The 27,947-nt window shown below is 51.2% G+C and overlaps 2 protein-coding genes across 4 annotated transcripts; both read left to right on the top strand.

Annotated features, from left to right (window-relative positions):
* Nucleotides 1-9,366: 9,366 nt before the first annotated feature.
* Nucleotides 9,367-18,361, top strand: EVA1B (eva-1 homolog B). Of its 3 annotated transcripts, none has more exons than XM_083369156.1 (3): nucleotides 9,367-9,747; nucleotides 12,645-12,734; nucleotides 17,065-18,361. In XM_083369156.1, exons 2-3 carry the CDS (start codon nucleotides 12,665-12,667, stop codon nucleotides 17,496-17,498), a joined length of 504 nt encoding a protein of 167 aa, XP_083225282.1. In that variant the 5' UTR covers nucleotides 9,367-9,747; nucleotides 12,645-12,664; the 3' UTR covers nucleotides 17,499-18,361. The 3 variants fall into 3 exon arrangements, with proteins under 3 accessions (XP_083225282.1, XP_083225284.1, XP_083225283.1); XM_083369158.1 differs by lacking the exon at nucleotides 9,367-9,747 and adding an exon at nucleotides 10,765-10,905; XM_083369157.1 differs by lacking the exon at nucleotides 9,367-9,747 and adding an exon at nucleotides 12,188-12,530.
* A 4,167-nt stretch (nucleotides 18,362-22,528) lies between these two features.
* On the top strand, nucleotides 22,529-27,700 carry LOC310644522 (uncharacterized protein; the record flags this gene model as incomplete). The annotated part of the gene is made up of 3 exons (XM_083369611.1): nucleotides 22,529-22,645; nucleotides 26,068-26,856; nucleotides 27,687-27,700. Exons 2-3 carry the CDS (start codon nucleotides 26,184-26,186, stop codon nucleotides 27,698-27,700), a joined length of 687 nt encoding a protein of 228 aa, XP_083225737.1. The 5' UTR covers nucleotides 22,529-22,645; nucleotides 26,068-26,183.
* Between the last annotated feature and the right edge of the window lie 247 nt (nucleotides 27,701-27,947).

Below are 27,947 nucleotides of genomic sequence, written 5' to 3' on the forward strand. Positions count from 1 at the left end.
TTACCTTTACCTTTTATCCTAATAACACCAGTTAAATCTTTGCCACAAAGAATTGACCAGAATGTCTAACAAAAGTGAGGAAGAAACCATGTGCCTGCTAGAGATGGCAACATAGAGAAAAAGATGCAGAAAAAACTACTTAGTATGTAGGCAGCTGCATGGAATGAGTATTTATCAAGGAAAGCTGAAGTGGTTGCATGTAAGAGCAAAATTCTGCCCCTTGGAGAATTACACTAGAGTTGAATTACACTAGAGTTGAATTACACTAGGAAAAGTGAGAAGATGGTAGTTAAAACAAGAAGCCAAGGTTGAATGGATGTTAACTGAATATCAAACTAAAAGAAGAAACATGCGGAGGTGGTTTGGTCATATGTAGGAAATGGATAAGGGCTTGAACTGCAAAGAATAAAGGACAGAAGGTTAATGGGACAAGGAAGCAATAAATCAAAGTCAATCGGACAGAATTGATAAGCCTAACAAAAGGGGGAGACATTTAACCATAAACCATCAGATGGATTGGTAGATGCATGGTAGACTCAAAAATAGAAACATAATTTTATTTATTTTATTAGACTTATATACCACCCTTCTCCCATAGGACTCAGGGCGGTTCACAGGGTTTTTTAAAAACAATACAACAAATTACAAAAATTAAAAACAATTAAAATGATTACATTAACCTTGAAACTAAAAACCCCAATTACAATTAAAATACAATTAAAACCCCAGTTAATACTCTCACTCCAGGCCAGAAAGCTCGAAGAGCCAGGTCTTCAGGTCCCGGCAGATGGGGATCAGGATTAGGGGCAATACTGCCCGTGGTGCAGACAACGATCCATTCAAAGACTTCCACCCCTGGAAGCAAAATTCAGGGGGGAGCCATCACGCTTGGGGTTTTTCCTAACCCAAGTCCTCAGTTATATGGAAGAATACGGACGGGACATACCCAGTGACAAAGCCTGCATCTGTATCGTACAATCTGCCCTGGACGGACCAGCTGCAGACTGGGTGGTGAACCTGCATGACTCCAACGCCCCAGAACTCAACAACTTCAACCGATTCATGTCATCCTTTGGCTGATCATAAGGCCCAGGAGAGAATCAAAACAATCAGGCAGGGCAGATTATACCCAAGAATTCCGAGCCATTGCCAGCAAGCTGAACTGGCCAGAAGATATTTTCCTTAGCCATTTCAAAGATGGGCTAAACTACAACCTGTATGATGCTTGACTGCCTCAAGGAGACCCACACCATCTTGACAACTGGTATGTCCTGGCAGAGGAGGTGGAGATAGACCTACTGAAGAGGCACCGTCAGGGGGTGGGCGTCAGGGGGTGGGCCCGCCCGCCAACCGTGCAAACACGTGAGGGGAAAAAACCACCGTCCACAGCTAAAAAATCAACAGGCTGTTTCAAATGCGGGAGAGAGGACCACCGCACCGCAGAATGCCACTCAAAAGCCCCCCAGCATAAATCAGAGGCATCACCCTCCAAGAAACTAGGGAAGCCCCAAGGCAACCCAAAAGAATCTTCCATGAAGGGGCTGCTGATGAATCTTTATTGTCAAAGTACAACTATGTATACATTGAGATTAGCTGAGCCTCCCTTGACAACAAACCCTCCATCTTACTACACCATGTGAACCAACTACACCACACACCGGCCTCCCAAGTCAATTCTGCATAAAATTCACACAAGTTATTTCTCATTCAAAAGCCTAACAGCCCACGGATAAAAGGTGTTTTTTCAGCCTGTTGGTGCGGCTGGCGATACTCCTATATCTCCTACCTAGGAGAGTAAAGAGATACTGTCCAGGGTGTGAGTCATCCCTGAGAATTTTCCTCACTCTTCCAAGGCAATGAGCCCTGGCGATGTCATCCAGTGGTGTCAGGGAACAGCCCACAATGTCTTGTGCTGTACTCACCACCCTCTGTAATACTTTCCTATCCGCGGCTGTCAGACCAGCATACCAGACCACAATACCAACGAGAGGACGCTCTCTATAATAGACTGGTAAAAGAGGGTCATTAGCTGTTGTTCTACCCTGTTCTTCCGCAAGACCCTGAGAAAGTGAAGCCTCTGTTGGGCCTTTCTAGCCACCTGGGTTGTGTTAACTTTCCAGGTAAGATCTTCACAGAGGTAGACTCCCAGAAATTTAAAGGAGGAAACTTTCTCCACACAGCCCTCCCCAATGTAAAGTGGGGCAGGTTCCTCCTTTTTCCTCCGGAAGTCTAGCACCATCTCTTTCATCTTGCTGATGTTCAGGTGCAAGTTGTTGTTACTACACCATATGGATAGTTTTTGTACCTCCACCCTGTATGCTGTCTCATCCCCACCTGTAACTCATTACCCACCTGTAACTGAGACCCACCACAGTTGTGTCATCTGCAAACTTAATTATCGCAGTGGATGGGTCAGATGATACACAGTCATATGTGTATAAAGAGTAGAGGTAGGGGCTAAGCACACAGCCCTGTGGTGAGCCGGTGCAAAGCTTCAGGGGGGTGGACAAAGCAGACCCAACCCTCACTGTTTGTAACCGGTCCCTGAGAAAGTCTTGAATCCAATTGCAGATAGCGGGGGAGAATTTCAAGTCAGTCAGCTTCTCGATGAGAATGCTCAGCAAAATGGTGTTGAAAGCCAAGCTATAGTCAACAAAAAGCATCCTGACATAACTTCCAGGTTTCTCAAGATGACTTGCTACAGAGTGTAAAACAGTAGCTATGGCATCGTCTGTTGACCTATTTCCCCTGTAGGCAAATTGATGTTTATCAAATTCCAGTGGGAGGCATGTCCTGAGATGTTGGAGAACCAATCTTTTGAAGCATTTCATGATATAAGGGGGTCCTGGTTTACCTAGATGATATCCTGATATTCACTGAGACCAAAGAGGAACATATCAACCTAGTCAGAGCAGTCCTGAAAAAGTTGCGGGCTGCCCACCTATATGCTAAACTATCGAAATGTGAATTCCACAAGGAAAGAATAGACTATCTGGGGCATCGAAATGGACCCTGGGAAAGTCAGGGCAGTATTAGAATGGGCACCCCCCCCTCACACAGAAGCAATTGCAAAGTTTCCTGGGATTTGCAAATTTCTATTGCCAATTCATCCCTTCATTTGCCCAAATAGCCCTACCCCTCATAAACTTGTTGAAAACGAATGGTGGGTCCCCAGTGAAACCCAGTCAGCCTCTGAAGTGGACAATGGAATGTGAAGCAGCATTTGAGAGGCTAAAGAGACTTTTTTCTGCTGAACCTGTCCTGAGACACCCAGATCCCGATAAACCTTTTGTAATACAGGCAGATGCTAGCGATGAAGTGGTGGGAGCCGTATTATTACAGGAAAATGATGAGGGGGCATTGCAACCATGTTCATCCAGGAAACTCATGGAGGCAGAACAACGTTGGCCCGCGTGGGAAAAAGAGGCATGTTCAGTGAGATGGGCTTTACTTACATGGCGCCAGTTCCTGGAAGGAAATAAAATCCCCTTCCAGGTCTGGACAGACCACAAAAATTTGGAAGCACTAAAAACACCCAGGAAACTCACTCCTAAGCAAGCTGCCACCACGTGGCTGTGTGGAGAAATCACAATGTAGGCAGTCAGACCCTCCTACCCTATGATGTATTTCCTTTCCCCTCCCCTTTCTTGGATGGACTTCCTCCTCCTTGGTCCCGAGACAGTTCATTCTCCATTAGAGTAGACATGTGATACCAAGCAAACTCAATATGCAGATCCTGGGAATTTTCTAACCTTGGGAACATCTTGGGAATATCTTGGAAATGCTGTATGAATACCCTCTGAATGCATCCACCTATCGTATTCCATTCTACACAGAATAAAGGTGTTTCTACAAGTTTAAACTATCTGGAGAGATCTGTTAATGTTAATGACATCTGCTTATATAGACCATAGAAGTCTTAACAAGAGATTAATTAAAGTACAACAGCTTCGATCCAGAATAGTTAGAAAATGGTAATATTCCTAGGATCTGAATATTGTGTTTGCTTAGTATCACATGTCTACTCTAATGGAGAATGAACTCTCTCGGGACCAAGGAGGAGGAAGTCCATTCCAGAAAGGGGAGGGGAAAGGAAATACATCATAGGGTCTGACTGCCCACATTGTGATTTCTCCACACAGCCACGTGGTGGCAGCACACCGCTGGTCCCAACATTTTCATTGATTCAATTTCACTCTCAAACACTTACCAGGGGGGGAAAAAGAATTTCCTGGCGGATGCATTATCTCGCATACCCCAATATAACAGCACACAGACCACTGACTCTAAACCACTTGTACCTGAACAACAACTGGCAGCACCAGTCACCACCAGGGCTCAAATAAAAATGAAGCCGAAGGTGGATAGCCAAACTGGAATAGAATTCCGAAAGTCTTCGGAAAGTGATGAATGGTTCCAGAAAAATAGACATGTGTTCACAAGTAAAGATGGACTACCCTGGGTGGGTGAGAAGTTATACATACCTGCCACCCAGAGGATCAATTTCATGCAACTGTGCCATGATACAAAATCAGCAGGGCATTTTGGGTTTGTAAAAACCTTACACTTAAACTAAAAGTCAATTGGTGGCCATCTATGAAAAAGGACATAGAAAGCTATGTGGACAGCTGTCAAATTTATGCGATGGCCAAGAGGCTGCAAGGGAAATCGCCAGGACTGTTACAACCGGTGGCGAACCCCTCAGCTCTATGGAAAGAAATAGCCATGGATTTTATAGTGGAATTACCAGAAAGCAACGGGAACACAGTAGTCTGGACTATCTGTTCTCTAAACAAGTGCATTTCATACCTTGCCAAAAGATCCCTACCGCAAAAGCAAAACTTTTCATACAGCATATTTACAGATTGCATGGGGCACCACAAAGCATCATATCTGATAGAGGGATGCAATTTACGTCGGCATTTTGGAAAGAATTTTTATCCCTTTTAGGAACCACCCAAGGACTGACATCTAATCACCCTCAATCGAACAGTCAATGTGAAAAGGCTAACTGGGTACTTGAGCAATATTTAAGATGCTTTATTAATTTCCAGCAAACAAACTGGATGGACCTACTGCCTTTCGCAGAAGTGGCATATAATAATGCAGTCCACTCCAGCACAGGTTACACTCCTTTTCAAGTAGCTACTGGTCAAAGTTTCAACCCCATGCCAGAACTAACCCCAACCGAGCCGGTAATTCCTGAACTGAAGGAGTAGATTGCTCAATTACAAAACATCTGGCCAATCATTAGGAAAGCTTTAGATGAAGCTAGACAAGCATACAAGACACAGGCGGACAAAAAAAAGAGTAGATTCAGGGTGGGAGAGATGGCATATTTATCCACAAAATACCTTAAATCACTACAACCCTGTAAAAAACTCGGACCAAAATATATTGGACCTTTTCCAATTAAAAGAATCATTAACTGAATTAGGACTACCTAAAAATCTTAGACAGATACACCCAATTTTTCACTGCAGTTTACTAAAAAGAGAACAACAGTCACCCCTATGAACAAACCCCACCACCACCACCTCCCATCACAGTGGAAGGAGAACAACACTTTGAGGTGAAGGAAATCCTAGATTCCAGGAAACACCATGGAGCAATTCAGTATCTAGTAGCTTGGAAACACCTCCCCTCCTCAGAAAATGAACACCATGTTAAAGCACCAAAGTTGCTTAAGAGGTTTCATACAGAATATCCGAACAAAACCGGGCTAACATTTATGTTTTATTTCCTCTACGGATGGACCTATCTTTCTTTTAAGGGGAGCAGATTGTCAGAATCCATTTATATCCCATTCATAAATCCCCATCTGTACGTTCTTACATCCCTCACTGGTTTCTGCCATTCCCAAGGAGGAGAAGAGAAGATGTTAATTGGCTATCCTTATCCATTTGTTGCAAGGGTGTTTATTTCAACCTGCCTGGAGGCCGTCATTAGACCAGGGGAAGAACCTTTGAACTAGAAGAACAAAGAAAGGGAGGAGGGGAGAGATCTGGTTTGTATCTCCGATTAGAATCTGAAAGGGAGGAAGGAAATGTTGTAAAGGCATGGAAGATCCCTTTTCCCTTGGAAGGTTTTGACACCTGAACCTTAATTGATCCGGGACTGACCAAATGGACTGAGGGGAGGGGGGTTTCACTCGGGGACACTTTAAAAGTACCAACCTGTAACACAGTTTTCAGATCCTGTCTACATTTTCCACTGACATTTATGTTTTAGTAAAAGTTCCTTTTTGGACAATTCTGTCTCCAAGAGTTCTTCTTTCCTAAGACGTGGATTGGGGTGGGACATTACAAATGGTCTATTTCTTACTCTGCTTAATGTTACTTACCCATTGCTTAAAATTAACTACAGATTTTTCACGAGTTCAGTCAGAAACCAAACAACACTCCTCCTATAACTCTGTGTTTTTTCCTACATTCATAACTTTTAATTTCTCTGGTTAAACTTTATTCTGTTGTTTGCATCCCATTTCCCTAACTTCTAGAGTTACATGTTGAATTTTATTTCATTCTGCTACAGTAGTATTCATGCAGTTTGTGTTCTCAGACTGACAAGCATTCACTCCATCCTAATTTTTTAGAAAGAACTGAATGGAGGGGCACCAACTTGATGAGTAACTCTGGATAAACAGCCATGAAGTATAATTTTCAAGTAGCCACTTGTTGTGTCATTCCACCCACATTTCATTAGCTGGGGTATCTGGCCCGGCTACCATTTCCACAACCTAGAAAGACCATTACATATTTATTTAATCTTCAAGTCAAATGAGGTTTGTTTAGCAACATTGGTTCTTGATAAATTGATGTGGAATCATCCTCTTCATCCAGAACAATCTCTTTATGAAATGCTTTGGAATCTTCCTGCATATCAAAGTCAGGTTGACTCCTCTGGGCTCCCTGGATGTTTTCCTCCTTCAGTTGTCTGGCCTGTTCCTCACCTCCAGGATTCTTCTCTTCCATGGACTAGAAGGCTGGATAAGAACCATCTTGTTACCCTCTCTATAGCCAAACCCCTTGAACTGTTAAATAAATCAATTTCTTCTTTTTTCCTTCTCAGGTTCCCAGTTAGACAAGTACAAAGCTTCACAACCCTGTGGGTGGGCTGGGCTGGGAGGGACTGGCCCAATGTCACCTAGGCTAAGGCAAGACTAGGCCAGCACCTTAACCACTGACCAAACTGGATCTGTTTTGTGCTGAAAGAGGTCTACTGTACATTTCCATATTGCTGTTTGCAGGACTGTCCAAAACACATGAGACTGGGAGCACCTGAAAGCCATAATACATAGACCCTGAAAAATATGAGTTAGCCAGATTTCGGGGAGCTGCTTTTCAAACCTCTGAAGGATTATCTAAGCAGGAAAGCAACCACCTTTTGCTATCTTTTTCTGCCCACCCATGGGCCATCTGAAATCTGCATGCATTTAAATATAAATGAATCTGTCAGAACCATTGTTGGAAGGGGTGATTTCTTTATTCTCTGTTCCTGTGGGTTCTGCCATACTGGAGGGGGGAGGGGGAAGCTATGGGCGCTACAATGTATCCTTTCTGCTTTCCTCTCTCTGCTTGCTCTTTGATCTATTTCCTTTGACCCCAGCCTGGGGTGAGAATGGAATTGGCTTCTGGCCATCTGCCTTATCTCTTGCTGCAGAAGAGGTAGGAGGACCTAACAACCTAACAGCCTTGAGAATGGTGGTTGTCTTATCAACCCCGTTCCCACAGCAGATTCATACATGGGGATTGGCTCATTTGAACTAACCGTATGGACTATTGGGGTGGGGTTGCTAATTACTCTTTTAACCTACTGATTCGCACAGGAAACTGTCAGATCCTGCCTTCTGTGCCTGCTGTCAACTTCTCCTAATATAAGTTCCTTTTGGAATGAAGCTGTTCCAGGAGTTCTGCTTTCTTGGGAAGAGGGATTAAGGCAGTTTCTTACAGAATCTCAGCCCTTTAACTTTTTTAAGGAAGGGGCTACTATTGCCCCTTCCAAGCTCTTTTGTAGCTTGCTATAATTACTTCAACTGGATGATGCTGTGTCTATCCAAGTATTTGTGGGTTATGCACAAGTTCTAAAGCAAAGAAACTTCCCAACCCATCTTCCTCCACACACCCCTCCCCAAGCCTGTATTTAAGAGGAAAGGGGAGCTCTGGCCCCAGCCAGCAACTATTTCCTGTTGCGCTGCAACCTTAATGCAAACCAGACCCCAACTCCCAGCCTCCATCTGCATCTCCCTTTGCAGTCAAGCGGAGGCGAACACAGGAGGAGGGGACAAGCTGCATGTTCCTGGGCTTCTTGGCTCTCCCAGAGCCCTGGATCCTTTTCCTCCTAGTAGTACCCAGGTAAGCAGTGCAGGAGTGGGCTCCCCTTCCCTTCCCTTCCCATCCCTTTCTTTTCCTTTCTACCTTCTCTCCCCTCCCCTCCCTGAAAGCAGGAACGTTTTTCTGTGTTTGGCCACTCCTGGAATGATCTGGTGTCCCCCTCCCCCTCCTATCCCAGCTTTATAGGAATTTCCAGTTCCAGGATCTCTAATGCAGGTGTGTCAATCCGCAGCTCACAGGCTGCATGCAGCACTGGACAGTTAGTATCACAGTCCCCCAAGACAATAAAGAAAGGTTATTTATATACATTAACATATTTTAGAGGCAGCTGAAGACAATTCCTCTTCATTCAGGGTGGTTCAGGCAAGCCAAAGACTGGACCAACCCACTCCACCGGCTGCTTGGAAGAGAGCTCGGCCTCTGCTTCCCTTCTGCCCAAGGTGGGAAGTTGCTGGGAGGGCAACTTCCTGGCCACAAGTGGTATTAGACAGGCAGGGCTGGGCCATTTTTTGGCTTTTTGAGCAGGGCAGGGAATATGGCTGAGCTACAGCTTCCCCCAAACCAGAGCAAACATTTCACATTCCCACGCCCGAATGCCTCCCACGGCCTGCCCAAATCTCAGGGAAACTGCTTTCCACTGGTGACCAATCCGCTTGTGTCCTCACGAGTGCTGCCCCTTTGGAAGCCCGTGGGCAGCTGAAGGGCGAAGATGCCCGGGAGGCTACCAGCGCACCTCTGCCCTGAAGGGAATCATTAACCAGGGCAGCTGCCCCGGGAGGCCCGAGCTTTCCCTTTGGCCTGGTTCAGCTTCCCCAGCCGGCTTCCCCCCGCCCCTCAGGAGAGAGGCAGCGCTCCCCGCGGCAGGGCCGGAAAAGGCGAACGCCTTTCTGGCATTTCGGCCTCGGTCAGGAGGTTTCTGGCTACCTCCGCCCGCCGCAGGGCGGCTGTTCCACGGGAGGAGCTGGGGTTGAAGACGGGGCGGGCTCTCCGCCCAACTGAGGCCACCTTTCCTGATCTGAAGCCGCTCGCCGGACGGCGCCCGCGCGGGAGAGGACGGGGTGGCAGGCCGGGGTGGGCTCGCGTCGCTCTCGGCGGGCAGGACGCCGCTTCCCTGGCCCGCTTGCAACCGCCCCGGAGGCCGTCCCAGCGGAAAGGCGGCTCCCGTCCTGCTAATTCCGCTGACAGGGGGCTCCGGGGCGGTGCCGAGAGCGTCCCTTCTGCCGGCCGACCCGCCCGTCCCGCTCGCTTCCCGCCCCCGCGCGTCTCCGGCTGCGGCGAAGGGAGCGCCCCTTTCCACTCGCGCCGGGCGGTCGGCCAGCTCGGCTCGGCTCCTTAGCCCGGCCGGATCCTCCCGCGGGCCGAGTCTGCCTCTGCCGCGATGGGGAGCCGGCAGCCGCAGCCTTGAAGGCAACAGGTAAGCCGCTGCTTACAGCTACCGCGGCGGCACCGAAGCAGAACGCGCCTTCGAGGAGCCGCCGCCGCTTCACCGCCTCTGCTCCCCCGACGGCGGGCGTGGCGAGAGGGGCTCTCTCGACGACCGCCGGACGAGCTCGCTTTCCGGATCGGCCCGGCAGCCTGCCCGAGGCTTCGCCGCCGGGCCGGGCCGGTTCCTGGGTGGTCACAGTCTAGCGGGAGAGGCAGGCCGCCAAGCCCAGCTGAGGACAAGGCTGGCGACTCCTGGGCGGCACTTTGCGGGGTACGACTGAACCTTCCCCGCCCTCCTCCTTGGCCTAGAGACGGAGCCCCTTTAGTCGTAGCCACGTCTTTCTGGACGAACGAGTCCCGGGCGGCGCCCCGTCCTCCTTTTCCCCGAGCCAGGGACGGGGGCAGTTGCGGGGCCGCGCTCCCGCGGACTGTCCGAGGAGCGCAAGGAGGGGGCGTCACCTGGCGAGCTACCGCCCGAGCCACCCTGCCCGGCCGCGGTTGCCCCGGGAAGGGGGGCGGGGGGGCGGAGCTCCGTGCCGCGCGCTCCCTCCTTCGCCGCGTTGAGGCAAGCGTCTTTTCTCGCGGACGGGCGGGGGGGTGCTACTTCCAAAAGTTGTAGCGTCTCCCGAGGGTTTCTTCCGCCCGCATTCCTGCTGTTTGGCGGGAGACGGTGACACTGCTGGGCTTCCCCGCGCCCAGTCCGGGACCCCTTTAAAGCTGATTCGTTCCTTTTCTTGTGGAGAGACTTTCTAATCGATGTCCTTTGCAACTCTCAGGATGTTTAAAAAGCAAATTACTAGATGAACCACAACCAAAGCTGACTCATGCACCCAAAGAATCAAAACTGCCAATATGTAACTGGTCGATCTTTGTGCACAGTGCACACCTTGGGTGTTGATGAGAGGAAGCCCTCAAAGGCATCTTCTCTGCCCACTTACCTTCTGGCAGTCTCTGGCAAGGAGAGGCAGGAGCTGAGTGCTTCCATGAGTGAAATGGGTTCTCCCCAAAGGGAAGGTACCTCTGTTCGTTCAGCGGTCCTTAGATACTCCTTTGCATAACGAAAACTAGGAGGACCTTCCCCTCACAAGAACTACCTGGCTGGTTCCAAGGCAGTGAAGAAGTCAACCTAACAAATGGAGTTGCTGCAGTAAGTTGTCCTTCCTAGAGGGACCCTTGAGTCTAATCCCAGCTCTCTGTAGGAGCCCCAACTCAAGCTTCCCATCTCTACACAACCAGGAAAGGGGAGCTCATTCTGTTACACTCAAACTGCACTTCAGTTGATGTGGGGCTTCCTGTACTGTAACTTTTATTATTTTTGTTGTGCCCTTTGAAAAATTGAGGACAAACCTTTGTGCTTCTGTGTTGCAGCATTTTTAGCTGTTCTACTCTACTCTACTCTACTCTACTCTACTCTACTCTACTCTACTCTACTCTACTCTACTCTACTCTACTCTTATGAATGTTTACATATCTAACCCTGACAGAGGTAGTTTGAAACCTTCCTGATCAACAACAGATCTTCTGAGGTACAGTCCATGTTGTACAAATCCATCCTCACCAAACTGAACTTATAGCATTTTCTCTTTCTTGTCCTCTTCTCTGGAGTGGAAAGATGGGGAAAATGTTTTGAATTTCCTTCCAGGTCCCAAAGCCCATGATGCAGCTGTCCTTGCAGCACAATTTGTGGGGACCATGGAGCAGGAAGGGGAATGCTTGCCAGTGGAAGTGAGAAAACGTGGAAGTTGTTCCGTAGGCATCCTTGCCATGTAGCCAAGAGAGTCAGCCCGGCTCCTGCCCTGGGCTGGAGCAGAAACAGGAGCCTGGAAGCCGAGTCAGTTGTTCTGCCCCTGAGGTGCAACCATTCCTGGACAGTAACGGGAAGCATCAGGAGTGGTGGGATGTAAAAGAAAGGGAAGAGCCCCAGTTTTTGCCCATCACCACGACCTGGGCCAGACCCACAAAAGAACGTGTGGGTCAGCTTTGAGAATGGGAGGTGCCATTTCGGATTCTTCTTCAGCCAGGAAGCTCCAAGAGGTTTCCTTCCTCCCTTGCCTGCTCCGTTCTGTAGCTCAGAAAACATTTTAAGGGCCAAAGAGAGCTAAAGCAGAGGGCAAGAAAAACCATTTCCTGTCCTGTTTGGCTGCTAGCTTACTCACAGGATTTGGCAGCTTCCCATGATGCCTCTGCAGGGCTGGGTGGGGAGGGGGGAGCCAGGCTGCGCTTGCTGGTTAAAAGGTCTCTGTTTTGCTGCCTTGCTGGCTTCAAAGCTCCTTTTATTTAACTTGCTTCACTCTAAGAGCTATGGAAAAGGTAGTTGTGTGTATCTTAGTGGTCTGACTTCTTGAAAGTAGGCAGGAAGCTTTTCCCCTCACTGCACTATGGTTGGGATCCAGCCCATCCTGCCCTCATATTTCCACCTCTGAGACAGGCAGATGTGAAAGAGCCACTGTGACATCACCTGAGTGAAGCATACAGCTTCTCTTCTGCTGTGAGGTGCCAGAGCAGGGATGGGCAACTTTGGCCCCTCTGGATTTCAGCTCTCAGAATTCCTGAGCCAGCATGGATGTAAAGGGCCATAGCTGCCCACCCCTGCCTTGCAAAAGCATAATATCCCTATTGTGACACTGCCTACTCAACTCCAATCTACTTTCAGCAATGGAGACTCCTGGGTGACTCACCCTTCCTCAGCCCAGCCCACTTCACAGCTCATGCATTTGGGGATCAAATGAAAGGCAATCAGCCTGTAAGCTCCCTTGAGCAACTGAAAGAAATGTAAGGAGCATATTATGTTTTAATTTTTAATTAATAAATATTAATAAATAGTCAAGACAAACCAGCTAGCGATGCAAACCTTCCTCACTGCTGAAACTATCCTCCTCTCGCCAGGTAGCACAAAGGCATCCGCCATGGAAGCTGATGGTGAAGGGGAAATGGAACTCCTGAGTAGCAGCATTGCAGCCTATGCACATATCCGAGGTAGGTGGGAAAATGGGGCTTGGTTGAAATATGTGTCTGCCACCACACCAGACAGTGTTTGAGAGCGCTTGATGGGTGCACAACATGCTTGGTCTCGCTGGGCAGGATCCCTTGGAAGTGACTTGAGTCCAATTATCTGGGAAATATTTGAGCCGGTTGATCCTGAAGAATTGGACAGGGTCCTTGTGGCTATAAGCTCAGCTACATGGACTCGTGTGTTGTGATTCAGGGTCAGCCTGTGGGTTCGGCAGTTGGGTCGGACGACTCAGAGGAGGAGGGGGGTGTTGAAGACCTTGCTGAGGGGGTTGAAGATCTTGCTGATGATAGCCCTCAGGCAGGCCCCTCCCACTTGGTCACCATGGAGACCCAGCTGTGTGAGCCTGACAGTGTGGATGAAGATGACCCACAGCTGGCCCTGTTCAAGGACGCCCGACGCAGGAGGCAGTCAAGTAGGAGTAAACAGAGGAAGGCTGTGGGGCTTCTCGGAAGGAGGCAGAGAGAGGCCACGCCCTGAACTCTTTATAAAGGGAATGTGTGGGGAGGGCTGGTTTGCTGAAAGCAACTGCTCAGATAGTGTTTCAAAGCTCCTGTATCTTGGTTCGTGTCTTGTTTGTTTTTTGTAGTAATAAATTTGGCAGACGTAATTCCAGCCTCTTGCCGTTTGTAAAGGGGTTGCCTTTTCTGCAGGGCCGGTAGCAGGCTGGTACAGAACATCGTGCCTCTCCTGGTTGGTCAGGGATCCCAGGAGGTAGTATATATTTAGGTTAAATGGTGGTTAAATGCAAGAGCGAGTGGAGGATACCTATCTTGGAGGATACCATGGTGGACCCCTTCTCAAGAGTGCATCCTTCTACTCCCAACAGTGTTAGACAACTTCCATCAGTCTCTAACCTTCCCCTTATAAGGAAGATCATTGAGAGGATGGTTGGCATTCGACTACCGGGCCCTGGATGATATTATTTGGACCATTTTCAATCTGGATTCAGACCAGGGTGCAGAACTGAAACTTGTCACTCTTGTAGATGACTTTCAGGGGACTAAGATGAGACTGGTGCCACTATTCTGGCCTTCCTGGACCCCTCAGCAGTTTTTGATATCATCAACAATGGTATCTTTCTGGAGTGGCATTGGGGGTTTGAGGTGGGAAGCACAGTTTTGCAGTGATTCTCCTCTTTCTTGCATAGCCAGGTCTATTCGGTGTTGGTGGAGGAGAGGTCAAGTGCCAGACCCTTGCAACATAGGATGCCTCAGGGCTTGAGTCTTTCAGCTCCCCTCTTTAATATCTAAACCGCTAGGGAGGTCATCCAATGGCATGGGGTTATACATCCACTTCTCTCCAGGCAGGTGATGCTGTTGCAGTGTTAACTGAAAACCTGGAGGCAGCAATGGTCTGGATGGGGAGAAATTGTGAATAGAATAGAATAGAATAGAATAGAATAGAATAGAATAGAATAGAATAGAATAGAATAGAATAGAATAGAATAGAATAGAATAGAATAGAATAGAATAGAATAGAAACCTATATTGTCCCAGACAGGTGGATGTCTAGTCTCTAATTAAAAACCTCCAGTGATGGAGCACCCACGATTTCTGATGACAAGCTGTTCCACAGTCCTCACTGTCAGGAAGTTTCTCCTTAATTCCAGGTTGCTTCTCTCTTTGGTCAGTTTCCAACCATTGTTTCTCGTCCTTCCCTCTGGTGCTTTGGTGAACAACCTGGCTCTCTCTGCCTTGTGGCAGGCCTTCAGATACTGGAATACTGCTATCATGTCTCTCCTATTTCTTCTTTTCTTCAGACTAGCCAGACCCAAGTCCTGCAGCTGTTCTTCATATGTTTTAGTCTCCAGGCCTTGGGTCATCTTAGTTGCTCTTCTCTGAATTTTTTTTCCAAAATTCTCAGCATCTTTTTTGTGATATGGTGACCAAAATTGGCTCCAGTATTCCAGGTGTGGCCTCACTATAAAGCAGTACGAATACTTTGTGTGATCTTGATTCTATGCCTCTGCTTATGCAACCTAGGATTGTATTTCCTTTTTTGGCTTCTGCTGCTGCACATTGCTGGCTCATGGTCAAGTGATTGTCCACTAGGACTCCAAGGTCCCTCTCACAGTTACTGGTTTTAGCCAGATCTCACCTAATCTGTACTTATACCTTTTATTTTTCCTGCCTAAATGTAAAACTTTGCTTTTTTCCACATTAAAATTCATTTTGTATGATAGAGCCCATTGTTCAAGTCTATCAAGATCTTTTTGGATCATCTGCAACTAAATTGCCCCTCTGGTTCTTTCACCCCTTCCCCCGGCTCTGGTGAGATGTCATTTTTTACTCTGGATGGGGTGACACTCCCCTGGATTGAGTTGGGAGGTCCTCCTAGAATTATGACTCCTGCTCAAGAAGTAGGTGACAGCCTTGCCCAGGTGGGCTTTGCACAGATTGCTCAATGGTCACTCCCTGCTTGGATTACTGTAATGCACTCTTTGAAGACCATCCAAAAGTTACAAGTTGGGAGTTGTGGACATACTACAATATACTTCAATATCTTCATTAATGATTTGGATGAGGGGATAGATGGGGAACTCATCAAATTTGCAGATGACACCAAGCTGGCAGGAATAGCCAATACTCCAGAAGATAGGCTTAAGATACAGAAGGATCTGGACAGACTGGGCACTATCTAACAAAATGAAATTCAATGGTGAAAAAGTAAGGTTCTACATTTAGGCAGGAAAAATCAAATGCAGAGGTATAGTAGTAATTGTGAGAGGGATCTCGGAGTCTTAGTAGACAATCACTTCAATATGAGCCAGCAGTGTGCTGCAGCTGCCAAAAAAGCCAACACAGTGTTAGGCTGCATTAACAGAGGGATAGAATCAAGATCAAGTGAAGTACTAATACCACTTTACAATGCTTTGGTAAGGCCACACCTGGAATACTGCATCCAGTTTTGGTCACCACGATGTAAAAAAGATGTCGAGACTCTAGAAAGGGTTCAGAGAAGAGCAACCAAGATGATTAGGGGGGCTGGAGGCTAAAACATATAGGGAACGGTTGCTGGAATTGGGTATGTCTAGTTTAACGAAGAGAAGGATGAGGGGTGATATGATAGCAGTGTTCCAATATCTCAGGGGCTGCCACATAGAAGAGGGAGTCAAGCTATTCTCCAAAGCACCTGAAAGCAGGACAAGAAGCAACGGATGGAAACTAGTCAAGGAGAGAAGCAACCTAGAACTAAGGAGAAACTTCCTGACAGTTAGAACAATTAACCAGTGGAACAACCTGCCTCCAGAGGTGGGGAATGCTCCAACACTGGAGGTTTTTAAGAAGAGACTGGACAGCCATTTTCCTGAAATGGTATAAGTTTTCCTGCCTGAGCAGGGGGTTGGACTAGATGACCTCCAAGTCCCTTCCAACATTATTATTATTATTATTATTATTATTATTATTATTATTATTATTATTATTATTATTATTATTATTATTATTATTATTATTACACAAACAAGTTACTCTCTTGAAATCCATCTCCCCCAGTCTCTGCAGAGATATTGCCTACAGAAATCAGTTGCTTGTTTCTCTTTCACACAAAGAAAAGAATTTGGAGAGAAAATGATCACTTTGCTATCAATGTGTAGAATAGCTTACTCTCTTGCACTTCCTCTCCTATCTTTCTGCTCCATAAGGGGGAAAGAAAAAAAAACACAGGCACAGTTCAACACATAGACTATAATGGCAATCACATGACAGGGACTCTGCAAAAATCATAAGTGGGCAGTAAAGTTATTTTTTTCAGCATTGTCACTTTGCCCAGTAAATGAATGGTCAGTAAGTGAGGACTACTGGAAAGTTTCACTTTTTCACCAATGTATGGGCTACAGCTGCTTCAAGTGCAAAGATTATTGTACCTGTTGCTTTGCTTTTCTGATTTTTAAAATGAACTTACCTCTTATTGTTTTAAGCATTGGTGGTTTTATTTGTTGTCTCATTGTTCTCCAGGAGGGAGAAATGGTGGAGATAGTCAAGTTCAATCCCTTTAGTCTATCTATCTATCTAACAATATCTAGTCTATTGTTTTCTGGGTAGATTGCTATTTCCTCCTTGCAGTCTGAAGAGCAGAAAAAAAAGTAAATGACATCCCCCTAGGAGGAGATTAGACAGGAGCAGCTTCTTGTATCTGTGCCCCAGAATGTTGGATTTAACTCCTGTGGTGCCTGAGTAGCCCATTCCTGAAGAGTACAAACTGGGAAGGATTTGCCCAGTGAGCCCCCCACTCCATCTCCTCCTCCTCCTCCCAACTCACCATTTCTGACCTGATCATATTTGTCTTGACTAGATAACCTGGAGAGTGTGGGCCTCTACTTCGTGCTGGGTGTCTGCTTTGGTCTGGTGCTGACGCTCTGCCTGCTGGTCATTCACATCTCATGGCACCCTCAAGCCACCCCCCCCAAGCACCGAAAGAGCCTGCAGGACTTGAGTGAGGGCGAGGAGGAGGAAGAAGAGGAGGAGGAGGAGGAAGAGGAAGAGGAAGAAGATATAACCAACCATGCACTTTCTGTCCCCACCTTAGCCATGACAGAGCTGCCCCTGGTATCCCCCAGCACCCCAGATGAAACCCTCACAATCAGTGTCTTTGCTTCAGCTGAGGAACTAGAACGTGCCCAGCGTCTGGAGGAGCGTGAGAGGGTCCTCAGAGAAATTTGGCGTAATGGGCAACCAGACATTCTAGGAACTGGGACTGGGACCATCGGCAGAGTCCACTACTATTGAGCAACCTCTTCTTTCATGCCTAAGCTGAGTAGGCACTCCTTGAGGCAGTCACAGACCTTGAACCAAGAGGGATAATGGTGGGTGGGAGGGGAGAGGTCTTCCCCATGTATGTGATTGAGCATCACACATAGCCAGTGGGAACCTCAAGGATCAATTGGGCAGGACTGTGGCAGGTACCAGCTTCTCTGAACCTCTGGGGGTGGGGAGGAAGGGCATCTGTCAGAGGTTCTGAAAAGGTCTCACAGCATCCCCTAATGGATTTTGGGCCTGCTTTGTGGAAGGATACAAGACCTTCAGGGGTCAAAACCTCCAACAGCTGAAGAAGCTGGGTTCAATATGAACAGCCCATCCCAATCTTAGCTGACCTGCTTGCCCAGGTATGTGCTCTGCAGCCACTCTTTCTTTCCCTAGCTGGTGGGCAGGATCTTCTCCCAACTTGCCAAGCCATAGGAAATCCACCCCCGCACACACAATTCCTTATCTGAAGTACTGTATCTTTGGCTACAACATGGTGACTCTCCTGGAATTTGCTGTGAAATTTCTTGTTGTCTAAAAAGGGGTTCAGCAGAGGGGGATAGGGGAGTCTGATGTGTCCACCAAGTGGCCCCTCATGGATTGAAGCTGGGGCTGGCAGAGATGGTGCCCAGGTTTTTTGTTCTGTTAGTTCCTCACTGAATGCAGCAGTTAACTGATTGGTAGCAAATACTCAATTTAGTGTGTAAAACTGCCTTATCTTTTATAAAACAGAATTATTCCAGTGCAGTTCTTGTGGTGCTCAATGCTCACTCCTTTAGGCTGATTGTCCCAGTGCCTGGGGGGGTGGAATCACCAGTTTGTATCACTTGGAAACATTGGGATAGATTCCTTCCAAGGGTTTTCTAAGTACAACCTCATTTGAATCAAATGCCAGACCAGCCTCCCCCCTCCCCCCCATGGAGGAAGCTGATACTTTCCTGAGAAGTTTTGGTTCTTCAGTCCCAGGGTCCAGGCTCTCACTGGTTGTGTGGGTGGGGAATGCATGGACGGCTTTCTTGGTTCATGCAAGAGAAGTGAGCTGTTCCCACACTTGGTTTTCCCCTCTCATAACCTTCCAGAGTTTCCCTGGTCTTCAGCTTGAAGATGGGGGGTGGTGGTGGCAGATGTTGCTCCTCCTTCCCTGCTTTTCCAGTAGGGAATAGAAGCCTTTGTCCTATAGCTACAGAGGATTGTGATTGGACCAGACCTGTGTGTGTGAGTGTGTGTGTGTGCACACGCACTCCCTTGCATGTATGCAGTTCAAGCAAACAAGTAGCTGTAAAAAAATTCTGAAATTAATTTTGGAATTAGGGAAAGCAGTTAATTTTGTCATCCGAGACAAGGCAGATCCTGGCCTCTGGAGAACTGAGGCCCTGTTGCTGAGGTGGTGGTGGTGGCAGGGCTGTGTGAAGTGTCATTGCTCCTAGGATAAAGAAACTCCATACATTCCCTTTCCTCCTGCTGCCCCCCTCCTCTCCCCCAGAGAGGAGTGATAAAAATAGCCTTTCCGCTCAGTCCTGTTGTAACTTGAACCAGATGTTTGCCAGATGTTTTCCTGCAACACAGTTTCCTGCAAAAACACTTCAGGAGACTGTTTGGAGTGCTGGACAAATCTCTTTGAGGGGGGCAGGAAGGCAGCCCAGTCTTTCCCTACCTATAAATCTTCAGTTTTGCCACACACACCCCGAGAACGAAATATTTGGGGGAATATTAAAAGGCAGAAACTTCTCCCTCTCCCCCAGCCAGAGACTTACCAGGCCAAGTCTGTAGATTTGATAATCCCATTCAGAAAGACTGAGGCCCCCATTCATGTGCAAATGCTACCTGCAGAAACCCATTCAAGACAGGATCTTTCAAAAACCCTTGGAAGCAAGAGTTGATAGCTAAAAATAGTAGAGTGATAGAATTAGAATCAGCAACTCCTCACCCAACAATCCAACACAGGACATAAGGCTATCAGCCACTGCCCCAGGGAAGCAGGACTTGACCTCTAGGACATAATTGGATTAATTAATTTATTTATTTATTTATTTATTTATTTATTTATTTATTTATTTATTTATTTATTGATGGGATTTATATCCCGCCCTATCTCCCGAAGGACTCAGGGCGGCTAACAACAAAACATATAATAAGTACAGAAATCAAGATAAAAATAAAATTGAAATCATCTGTGCAATAAATTAAAATTAAGGAAATTAGAAAATAAATTAAAAGTTCTAAATATAAATTAATTGAAATGTCTGTCAGTCCAGGTCAGCCTGGTGGAACAGGAGTGTTTTGAGGCCGCGGCGAAAGGATTGGAGGTTTTGGGCCATCCGAAGCTCAGGGGGGAGCTGATTCCATAGGGCTGGCGCTCCCACAGAGAAGGCCCTCCCCCTGGGGGTCGCCAGCCGACATTGCCTAGCTGACGGTACCCTGAGGAGGCCTTCTCTGTGTGAGCGTACTGGGCGATGGGAATTTGTTCCCGGCAGCAGATGGTCCTGCAAGTATCCCGGTCCTAAGCCATGTAGGGCTTTAAAGGTAAGTACCAGCACCTTAAATCTCACTACCATCAGAATACCAACAGGGCACACTGAATCTCAGGTCAAAGCTCATGCCACAAGAACAGGAACAACTCCAAAGAACTCCAAAAGCCCAAGAAGGTCATGTCGGGCCTCGGGAGCCCGCCACTTGAAGGGGGGCCCCTCCACCCCCCCGGCACCCCCTGCCTTCCTCCCACCGAACTCACCAGGCTCCATGGCGGCCCGGAAAGCTCCGGGGGCCGCGCCGCCGCTTCCGCCGCCTCCAGACGCGCCGCGGCTGCTGTCCTCGCCCGGCGGCGCGTTTGCGCAAGGTTCCCCGGCTCGGAAGGCTCCGGGACCCGCGCCGCCACTTCTGCCGCCTCCGGACGCGCCGCAGCTGCTGTCCTCGCCCGGCGGCGCGTTTGCGCAAGGTTCCCCGGCCTGCGGCATGCCCGGTAGAGGCTCGGGTCGACTCAGCGTCTCAGCGGCCTGGGAGGTTTCGAGAGCTTCGGCCTCGCAGCGGACTGCTTCGGAGACTCCGCCGTTGCGGCTGTCTCCTCTGGCCGACGCCATGCCTGCACAGGACTGTGTAGTTCGGGAGCTGGCGACGCCGTTAGGGGACGGGTCCCTCCCCGCTGCGGTGACCAGGTGGCTGGGGGCCTCGGGCGTGGACGACGACAGGGGGGTTCGGAGTTGGGCGTGGCAGGGAGTGGGTGAGGGGGAGGAGCACGGTGGCGGCAACACATGGGAGGGGAAGCCGCCACCGGAGGCGTCGGGCGAAAGGCCTTGTAGGGGAGGGGTGGGGAAGTTATAGAGAATGGGAGGGCGGGGGCGTGTTTGGGTGGAGTATGGGTGGGGTTTTCGGGTGTGTATATAGTAGCGTTGGCTGCAGGTAGTAGCCAACGCTGGCTTTGTTTCTTGTTGCGGCTGTTGCTTCTAGACCGCAGTGGAAGTCTCTCGTTCCTGTGTTCGGCACCCTGCCCTGCTTGCTGCAGGACGAGTTTTGACAGAAAGCCAGCGTTTTCATAGCACTGCGGCCTTTCTGCCTTTCTGCTGTGTTCCGTTTGTGCGCCATGGCAGAGGGTTTGCAAGGGGCCGCTTTGGAGACTGGATTGGAGGAGGCTGGCGTGGCCGGGGCGGAGGCGACACCCCCTGCGGAGAGGGACGTGGAGGACGCCCAGCCAGCTGTGCGGCCTAAGGTGCGGGAGGTGCCACCAGCAGACCCTGTGGTGGAGTCCCAGGGTGCTAGTAGCCAGACCCTGGGGGGGGAGTGGTGGCTGAGCTCGATCCTGGGGCGCACGGGACTCGAGCAAGGATGAACGGGCCGGCCCGGTGGGGCTCCACTGGGTTGGAGGGAGCGTCAGCTGACCGATGACGACGGCGAGGAATGCAGCTATTCAACCGCACCGGGGAGCCAGACTATGGACGTGCTGCGCGATAGGTTTGGAGAAGTCGGGGCACGTGACGGCGGTTCCTGGGCGGCCATGGGCCCTGAAGAAGACACGGGACAGTGGTCTCTTGGGGGGGGCACCCAGTCAGCCAGCAACGTCCCGTTTCCGACTGGCCAGCCCTAAGTTCAAGGCGCCCGGGGAGGGTGGCGTTCGGGCCCCATCCACGCGAGCACAAGGATGGCGTGATGCATGGCCAACGCCTGACCGAGGCCCTGGACGTCCGGCGCCCAGGTCGGTGGGGGTGTCCCAGGCTCAGACCCGTCCACCTGTCGGGCATTGGGGTCCGGGTGTGGTGTGAGGACCTCCACCGCTCACCATAACCTATGACGGGCATCCCGACCGCCTGGCTATGTTCCTGGGTCAGGTGATTAACCATCTGGACGGGTATGCCCAGGCCTACACATCACAGTGGGCGATGGTGGTGGCGGTCACCGCGTGCCTTCAGGGAGAGGCTGCAACCTGGGCAGCGGATCTTTACAGTGACCACGCCCGTGAACTCGGGGACGTGGGGCTGTTCCTGGAAGCCCTGCACGTCCGCTTCGAGGATGTTTCTCGTATACATCGTGCGGAAGCTGAAGTTTTAGCCATCAGGCAGCGGGGACGGCCAGCAGAGGAGTACGTGCACGAGTTCCGCAGGGTTGCGGGCAGGTTGCGCTCGTGGCCTGAGCGCTTGCTGGTGCACCACTTTCAGGCCGGCCTTGATGGAGCTCTCCGGCGGGCATGTGTGGTGCGGGGGGTTCCTGCACGGCTTCAGGATTGGTTCCGGGTGGCGGTGGAGCTAGATATTGGGTTGCAGGACACCCGGGGCAGGCCTGTAGTGGGCCCTGGAGCCTGGAGGGCCCCGGAGGGGCCGAAAACCGAGGGCCGGAAGCCCGGGCCGGCGGTGACACAACCCGGCCCCCTACCGGCGCCCCGTCCAACATTCCCCTGCTTCCGATGCGACCAACCGGGCCACCGGGCGGTGGACTGCCCGTTACCTCCGCCACGGCCAGGGCCCAACCCTCTGGTGGCGCGGGTCCCAACCCCCAGGAGAGCTGCGGAGTGCTCCAGAACAGCGTACCAGGTGGCCGACAAGACACCCCGAACATCAACACCGGTGCGTCCAGAGGGGCCGGCGGATGGACGGACCGACACATCCGATGGGTCTGAGGATCACGAGTACGAGGAGAACCCGATGGTAAGCGCTCCGGTGTGCCCTTTTGTGCTGCCTGTGGCATTGATAAGCCCACGAACAGGCGAGAGGAGGGAGTGTAAGGCTTTGATTGATACAGGCAGCACGCGCTGCCTTATCAGCCTGGTAATGGCAAGGGAGGCCGGCATCCCCCTTCAGCGGCTCCCCAAACCTCTCCGGTTCCAGCAGGTAGACGGGTCCCTTCTGGGTGGGGCACCCATTACGCATGTAACGGCACCGGTGAGAATGGAATTGGGTACACACTGGGAGACCCTCCGGTTTGTCGTGGTGCCGTCCATGACGGAGGCGGTCATTCTGGGGCTCACGTGGTTGGACAGGTGGGGCCCCACGATTTGGTGGGAGGGGGGGTGCCGACACCTTCGTCTCGGGACAGGGCCCCAGCCTCCTGCAAAGCATTCCTTCATGGGTCCGGAGGGGATCGGTGGGCCAGAGGGGGCCGCGGGAGTGGGAGCTGGGCTTGAGACACAGGTGCCACGGGAGTACAGCGATCTCGCAGATGTCTTTGATGAGAGAGAGTGTGATACCTTGCCACCCCACCGCCCCACGGACTGCGCCAACTGGAGCCAGGGGCAAAACTGCCGAAACCCCGCATGTACGCAATGGCACCCCGGGAGATGCAGGAGCTTCGCCAATACATAGACAAGAACTTGCGGAGGGGGTTCATCCAGCCCGCCCGGTCCAAGATGGCGGCCCCTGTCCTGTTCAGGGAGAAGAAGGATGGGACCCTAAGACTGTGCGTTGATTACCGGGGGGTTAACGCGGTATGTGTAGAATACTTGTACCCCCTCCCTTTGGTGAAGGACCTTTTAGCTCATTTGGCTACGGGCCGGGTGTTCACCAAGTTAGACCTCAGGGAGGCGTACTACCGTGTCCGGATTAAAGCTGGCGACGAATGGAAGACGGCTTTCAATTGCCCGTTGGGGAGCTTTCAGTTCAGGGTAATGCCGTTTGGTCTGCAAGGAGCCCCCGCGGTCTTCATGCAGTTGATTAACCAAGTCCTGCATGATCATTTGTACCGGGGGGTCCTAGTCTATCTTGATGACATCCTCATATATACGTCAACGCTGGAGGAGCATGTCGCCTTAGTTCGGAGTGTACTGACCAAGCTGAGGGACGCCCAGTTATATGTGAAGCTCTCTAAATGTGAGTTTCACAAGCCCCGGCTGGACTATTTGGGATATCGGGTGTCCTCCAACGGGGTGGAGATGGACCCGGGGAAGGTGGAGGCTATCCAACAGTGGCAGGCCCCACGGACCCGGAAACAGTTGCAGAGCTTCCTGGGCTTCGCTAACTTTTATCGTCAGTTTATTCCACACTTCGCTTCCATTGCCCTGCCGCTCACAGACCTACTGCGGACAAAACAAATGGCAACATTGCCGCGGCCAGGGCAGAAGCTAGCGTGGACCACTACATGCCAGCAGGCTTTTGAGACGCTCAAGGCACAATTTGCTAAGGAGCCCGTCTTGCGACACCCGAACCCTGACCTGCCCTACGTAGTGCAGGCTGATGCGAGCGACGTGGCTGTTGGAGCTGTCCTTCTGCAACGGCATGCGATGGGAGAACTGCGGCCCTGCGCTTACGCCTCCAAGAAGCTGACCACCGCGGAGAGGGCTTGGGCTATCTGGGAGAAAGAGGCCTTCGCGGTCCGCTGGGCCTTGGGGACTTGGAGACACCTTCTGGAGGGGGCTAGCCAGGAGTTCGAGGTTTGGACGGACCATAAAAACCTGGAAGCCCTGCAAACACCCCACCGTCTGTCCCCGAAACACGTACGGTGGGCCCAGTACTTTCAGCGCTTCCGGTTCTGTCTCAAGTATGTGCCCGGGGGTAGGAATTTCCTGGCGGACGCCTTGTCTCGGCTACCACAATACGATTGCCGGAAAGAGGAGGTAGTACAGGCACTGGTACCGCCACCCCGCCCGGTGGAGGGGGCGGAGCACAGGGCCAACGCCGTGACAGACGGCTTCCTGCGGACCTGCAAGGGAGCGTTGGCGACTGATGAATGGATGCAGGCGCACCCTGACACCCTCTCGTTGCGGGACGGCTTAGCTTGGCACGGGGTCAGGCTGTATGTGCCTGCGGCGGCACGGGATCAAGCGCTCTATCAATGCCATGACGCCAGGCAGGCAGGTCATTACGGGTTCGTGAAAACCCTGCATCTGGCCCGCCGCCAGTTTTGGTGGCCAACCATGAGGCGAGACATTGAGAGCTATGTGCAGAAGTGCCGCATTTGCGCAACCACCAAGCCCTCCACTAATAAACCGGCAGGCCTTCTGCAACAGGTGGCAGACCCCGTACGACCTTGGCAGGACATTGCCATGGACTTTGTGGTCGAGCTACCGGAAAGCAGGGGATATAACGTTTTGTGGACAGTAGTAGACTTGTTCTCGAAACAAGCCCACTTTATCCCCTGCAAGGGGTTGCCTTCAGCCCGTCGGCTGGCCTGGCTGTTTGTCCAACACATTTACCGTCTCCACGGGGTGCCACGACGTATCATCTCCGACCGTGGGGTACAATTCACGGCCCGGTTCTGGAGGGATTTCGTGCGTTATATCGGAGCAACACAGGGCCTGAGCTCGGCGTACCACCCAAGCACAAATGGAGCTGCGGAACGTGCAAACGCGGCGGTGGAGCGATACCTGCGTTGTTATGTTTCATACCAACAGTCTGAATGGGTGGACCTGCTATCCTTCGCGGAAGTAGCCTACAACAACGCAGTGCATAGCAGCACCGGGTTCTCCCCCTTTAAAGTGGTCTCTGGTTACGAGTTCGTTCCTATCGCGGGGTGTGACCAGGGGGCCCCGGCATCCTGCACACCTGGGGAGTGGATGCACCGGTTGGAGGAGGTGTGGGGGATAGCAAAGAGGGCGTTAGAGCGAGCTGCAGGGTCATACAAAGAGCAGGCAGACAGGAAGAGACGGGCGTTTGCACTTCCTAAAGTAGGTGATCTTGTCTACCTCTCCACGAAGTACCTGCGGCTACAGGTGCCATGTAGGAAGCTAGGGCCCAAATATCTCGGACCGTTCCGGGTTATACAGGTAGTAAACCCTGTCACCGTCAGACTTCGGCTAACCCCCCTCCTTGGAAAGATACACCCCGTCTTCCACAGTAGCCTGCTGAAGCCTGCTACAACTGCCTCTATGGCGGTGGGGGAGGGCGGCCCAGGGCCTGTACACGGTAACCACTATGAGGTACAGGAGATCCTGGACTCCCGGAAACGGAGGGGGCGGGTGCAATACTTGGTGCTCTGGAAGGGGTACCCCATGGAGGAGGCCACCTGGGTACGGGATGGGGATGTGTGCGCCTTCTCCGCACTTTCCACCGGAAACATCCAGGGAAGCCGGGGGGGACCCAGGGAAGGACTGCTGGTCATGTTACGGACTACTCACCTCTCTCTCCTTGCATTCCAGGTGGGCCCCTGGTAGAGGGGGCAGCATGTCGGGCCTCGGGAGCCCGACACTCAAAGGGGGGCCCCTCCACCCCCCCGGCACCCCCTGCCTTCCTCCCGCCGAACTCACCAGGCTCCATGGCGGCCCGGAAAGCTCCGGGGGCCGTGCCGCCGCTTCCGCCGCCTCCAGACGTGCCGCGGCTGCTGTCCTCGCCCGGCGGCGCGTCTGCACATGGGTCCCCGGCTCGGAAGGCTCCGGGACCCGCGCCGCCACTTCTGCCGCCTCCGGACGCGCCGCGGCTGCTGTCCTCGCCCGGCGGCGCGTCTGCACACGGCTCCCCGGCTCGAAAAGCTCCGGGGCCCGCGCCGCCACTCCTGCCGCCTCCAGACGCGCCGCGGCTGCTGTCCTCGCCCGGCGGCGCGTTTGTGCAAGGTTCCCCGGCTCAGAAGGCTCCGGGACCTGCGCCGCCACTTCTGCCGCCTCCGGACGCGCCGCGGCTGCTGTCCTCGCCCGGCGGCGCGTTTGCGCAAGGTTCCCCGGCCTGCGGCATGCCCGGTAGAGGCTCGGGTCGACTCAGCGTGTCAGCGGCCTGGGAGGTTTCGAGAGCTTCGGCCTCGCAGCGGACTGCTTCGGAGACTCCGCCGTTGCGGCTGTCTCCTCTGGCCGACGCCATGCCTGCGCAGGACTGTGTAGTTCGGGAGCTGGCGACGCCGTTAGGGGACGGGTCCCTCCCCGCTGCGGTGACCGGGTGGCTGGGGGCCTCGGGCGTGGATGACAGGGGGGTTCGGAGTTGGGCGCGGCAGGGAGTGGGTGAGGGGGAGGAGCACAGTGGCGGCAACACATGGGAGGGGGCTTACCTGACAGGGCGTCGGGCGAAAGGCCTTGTAGGGGAGGGGTGGGGAAGTTATAGAGAATGGGAGGGCGGGGGCGTGTTTGGGTGGAGTATGGGTGGGGTTTTCGGGTGTGTATATAGTAGCGTTGGCTGCAGGTAGTAGCCAACGCTGGCTTTGTTTCTTGTTGCGGCTGTTGCCCTGAAGAATAAAGTGCTTCTAGACCGCAGCGGAAGTCTCTCGTTCCTGTGTTCGGCACCCTGCCCTGCTTGCTGCAGGACGAGTTTTGACAGGTCAGCTGCCCCAAAACCACATTTCTGTCTGGTTCTACAACTCAATAAAGAAGCTTCTTTCTAAACAGCCTCCATTTTGTTTATTCCCGGCTTGGATTGGACCCTGATGATTTTTCTTTCAACAATAATTAATGCGCAGCCAACTCAGAATGATTTGTGTTTCACTTCAGGGAAACAAACTGCTTGTCTCCAATCTGTCTGTGGAGAACCTTTTGGGACCCTCCCTTGCAATCCCACATTCTTTTCCAGGTACATTGATGTATAAAGCACTCCTCCTAGACTTTTCCTTTGGTTGCTTTGATTTAACCGATTTAGGATCATGGCTGGGTGATTCCTACAAAATGATAAGACAATGGTGTGAGGGATGAAGGCTTAAATGGGGTTCCTCTGAGGCATTGGTTGTTTTGGTTGAGCTGGGATTTGAAAGATCACAAGGCTGAAGGCCCATAATCAGTAAATACAAGACTTGCAAGAGGATTTGGAGATCGTCTAATAGTCCAATCCCTGCCCATTGCAGGATTCCAGTACTGAAGTATCCCTGACAATGTACATCTAGCTTCATGTTTCCTGCCCAAATGCAGGACTTTTCATCTGTTAAAATTGATCTTGAAGATTGTGGCCCGATGCTCCTCTTATAAATGTTGATACAACCTCTCTGATGTTTGGTCATCTGCAGATTTGATTACTGGATTGTCAAAGTCCTCACCTGTGCCCTCTTCTCTTTCTCTGGAAGACGTCTTCCCATGGATCCCACCCAGGTCATCTTTAAGCTTATTGA

This window comes from Vipera ursinii (genome assembly GCF_947247035.1).
Source record: "Vipera ursinii genome assembly, chromosome: 9".
NCBI lineage: Eukaryota > Metazoa > Chordata > Lepidosauria > Squamata > Viperidae > Vipera > Vipera ursinii.

Excerpts from the sequence above, each read along its gene's own strand:
- EVA1B (XM_083369156.1), top strand. The coding sequence starts at position 12,665 with ATGGAAGCTGATGGTGAAGGGGAAATGGAACTCCTGAGTAGCAGCATT. Across the intron at positions 12,735-17,064 it reads AGCCTATGCACATATCCGAG|ATAACCTGGAGAGTGTGGGC; the intron begins GTAGGTGGGAAA and ends TGTCTTGACTAG.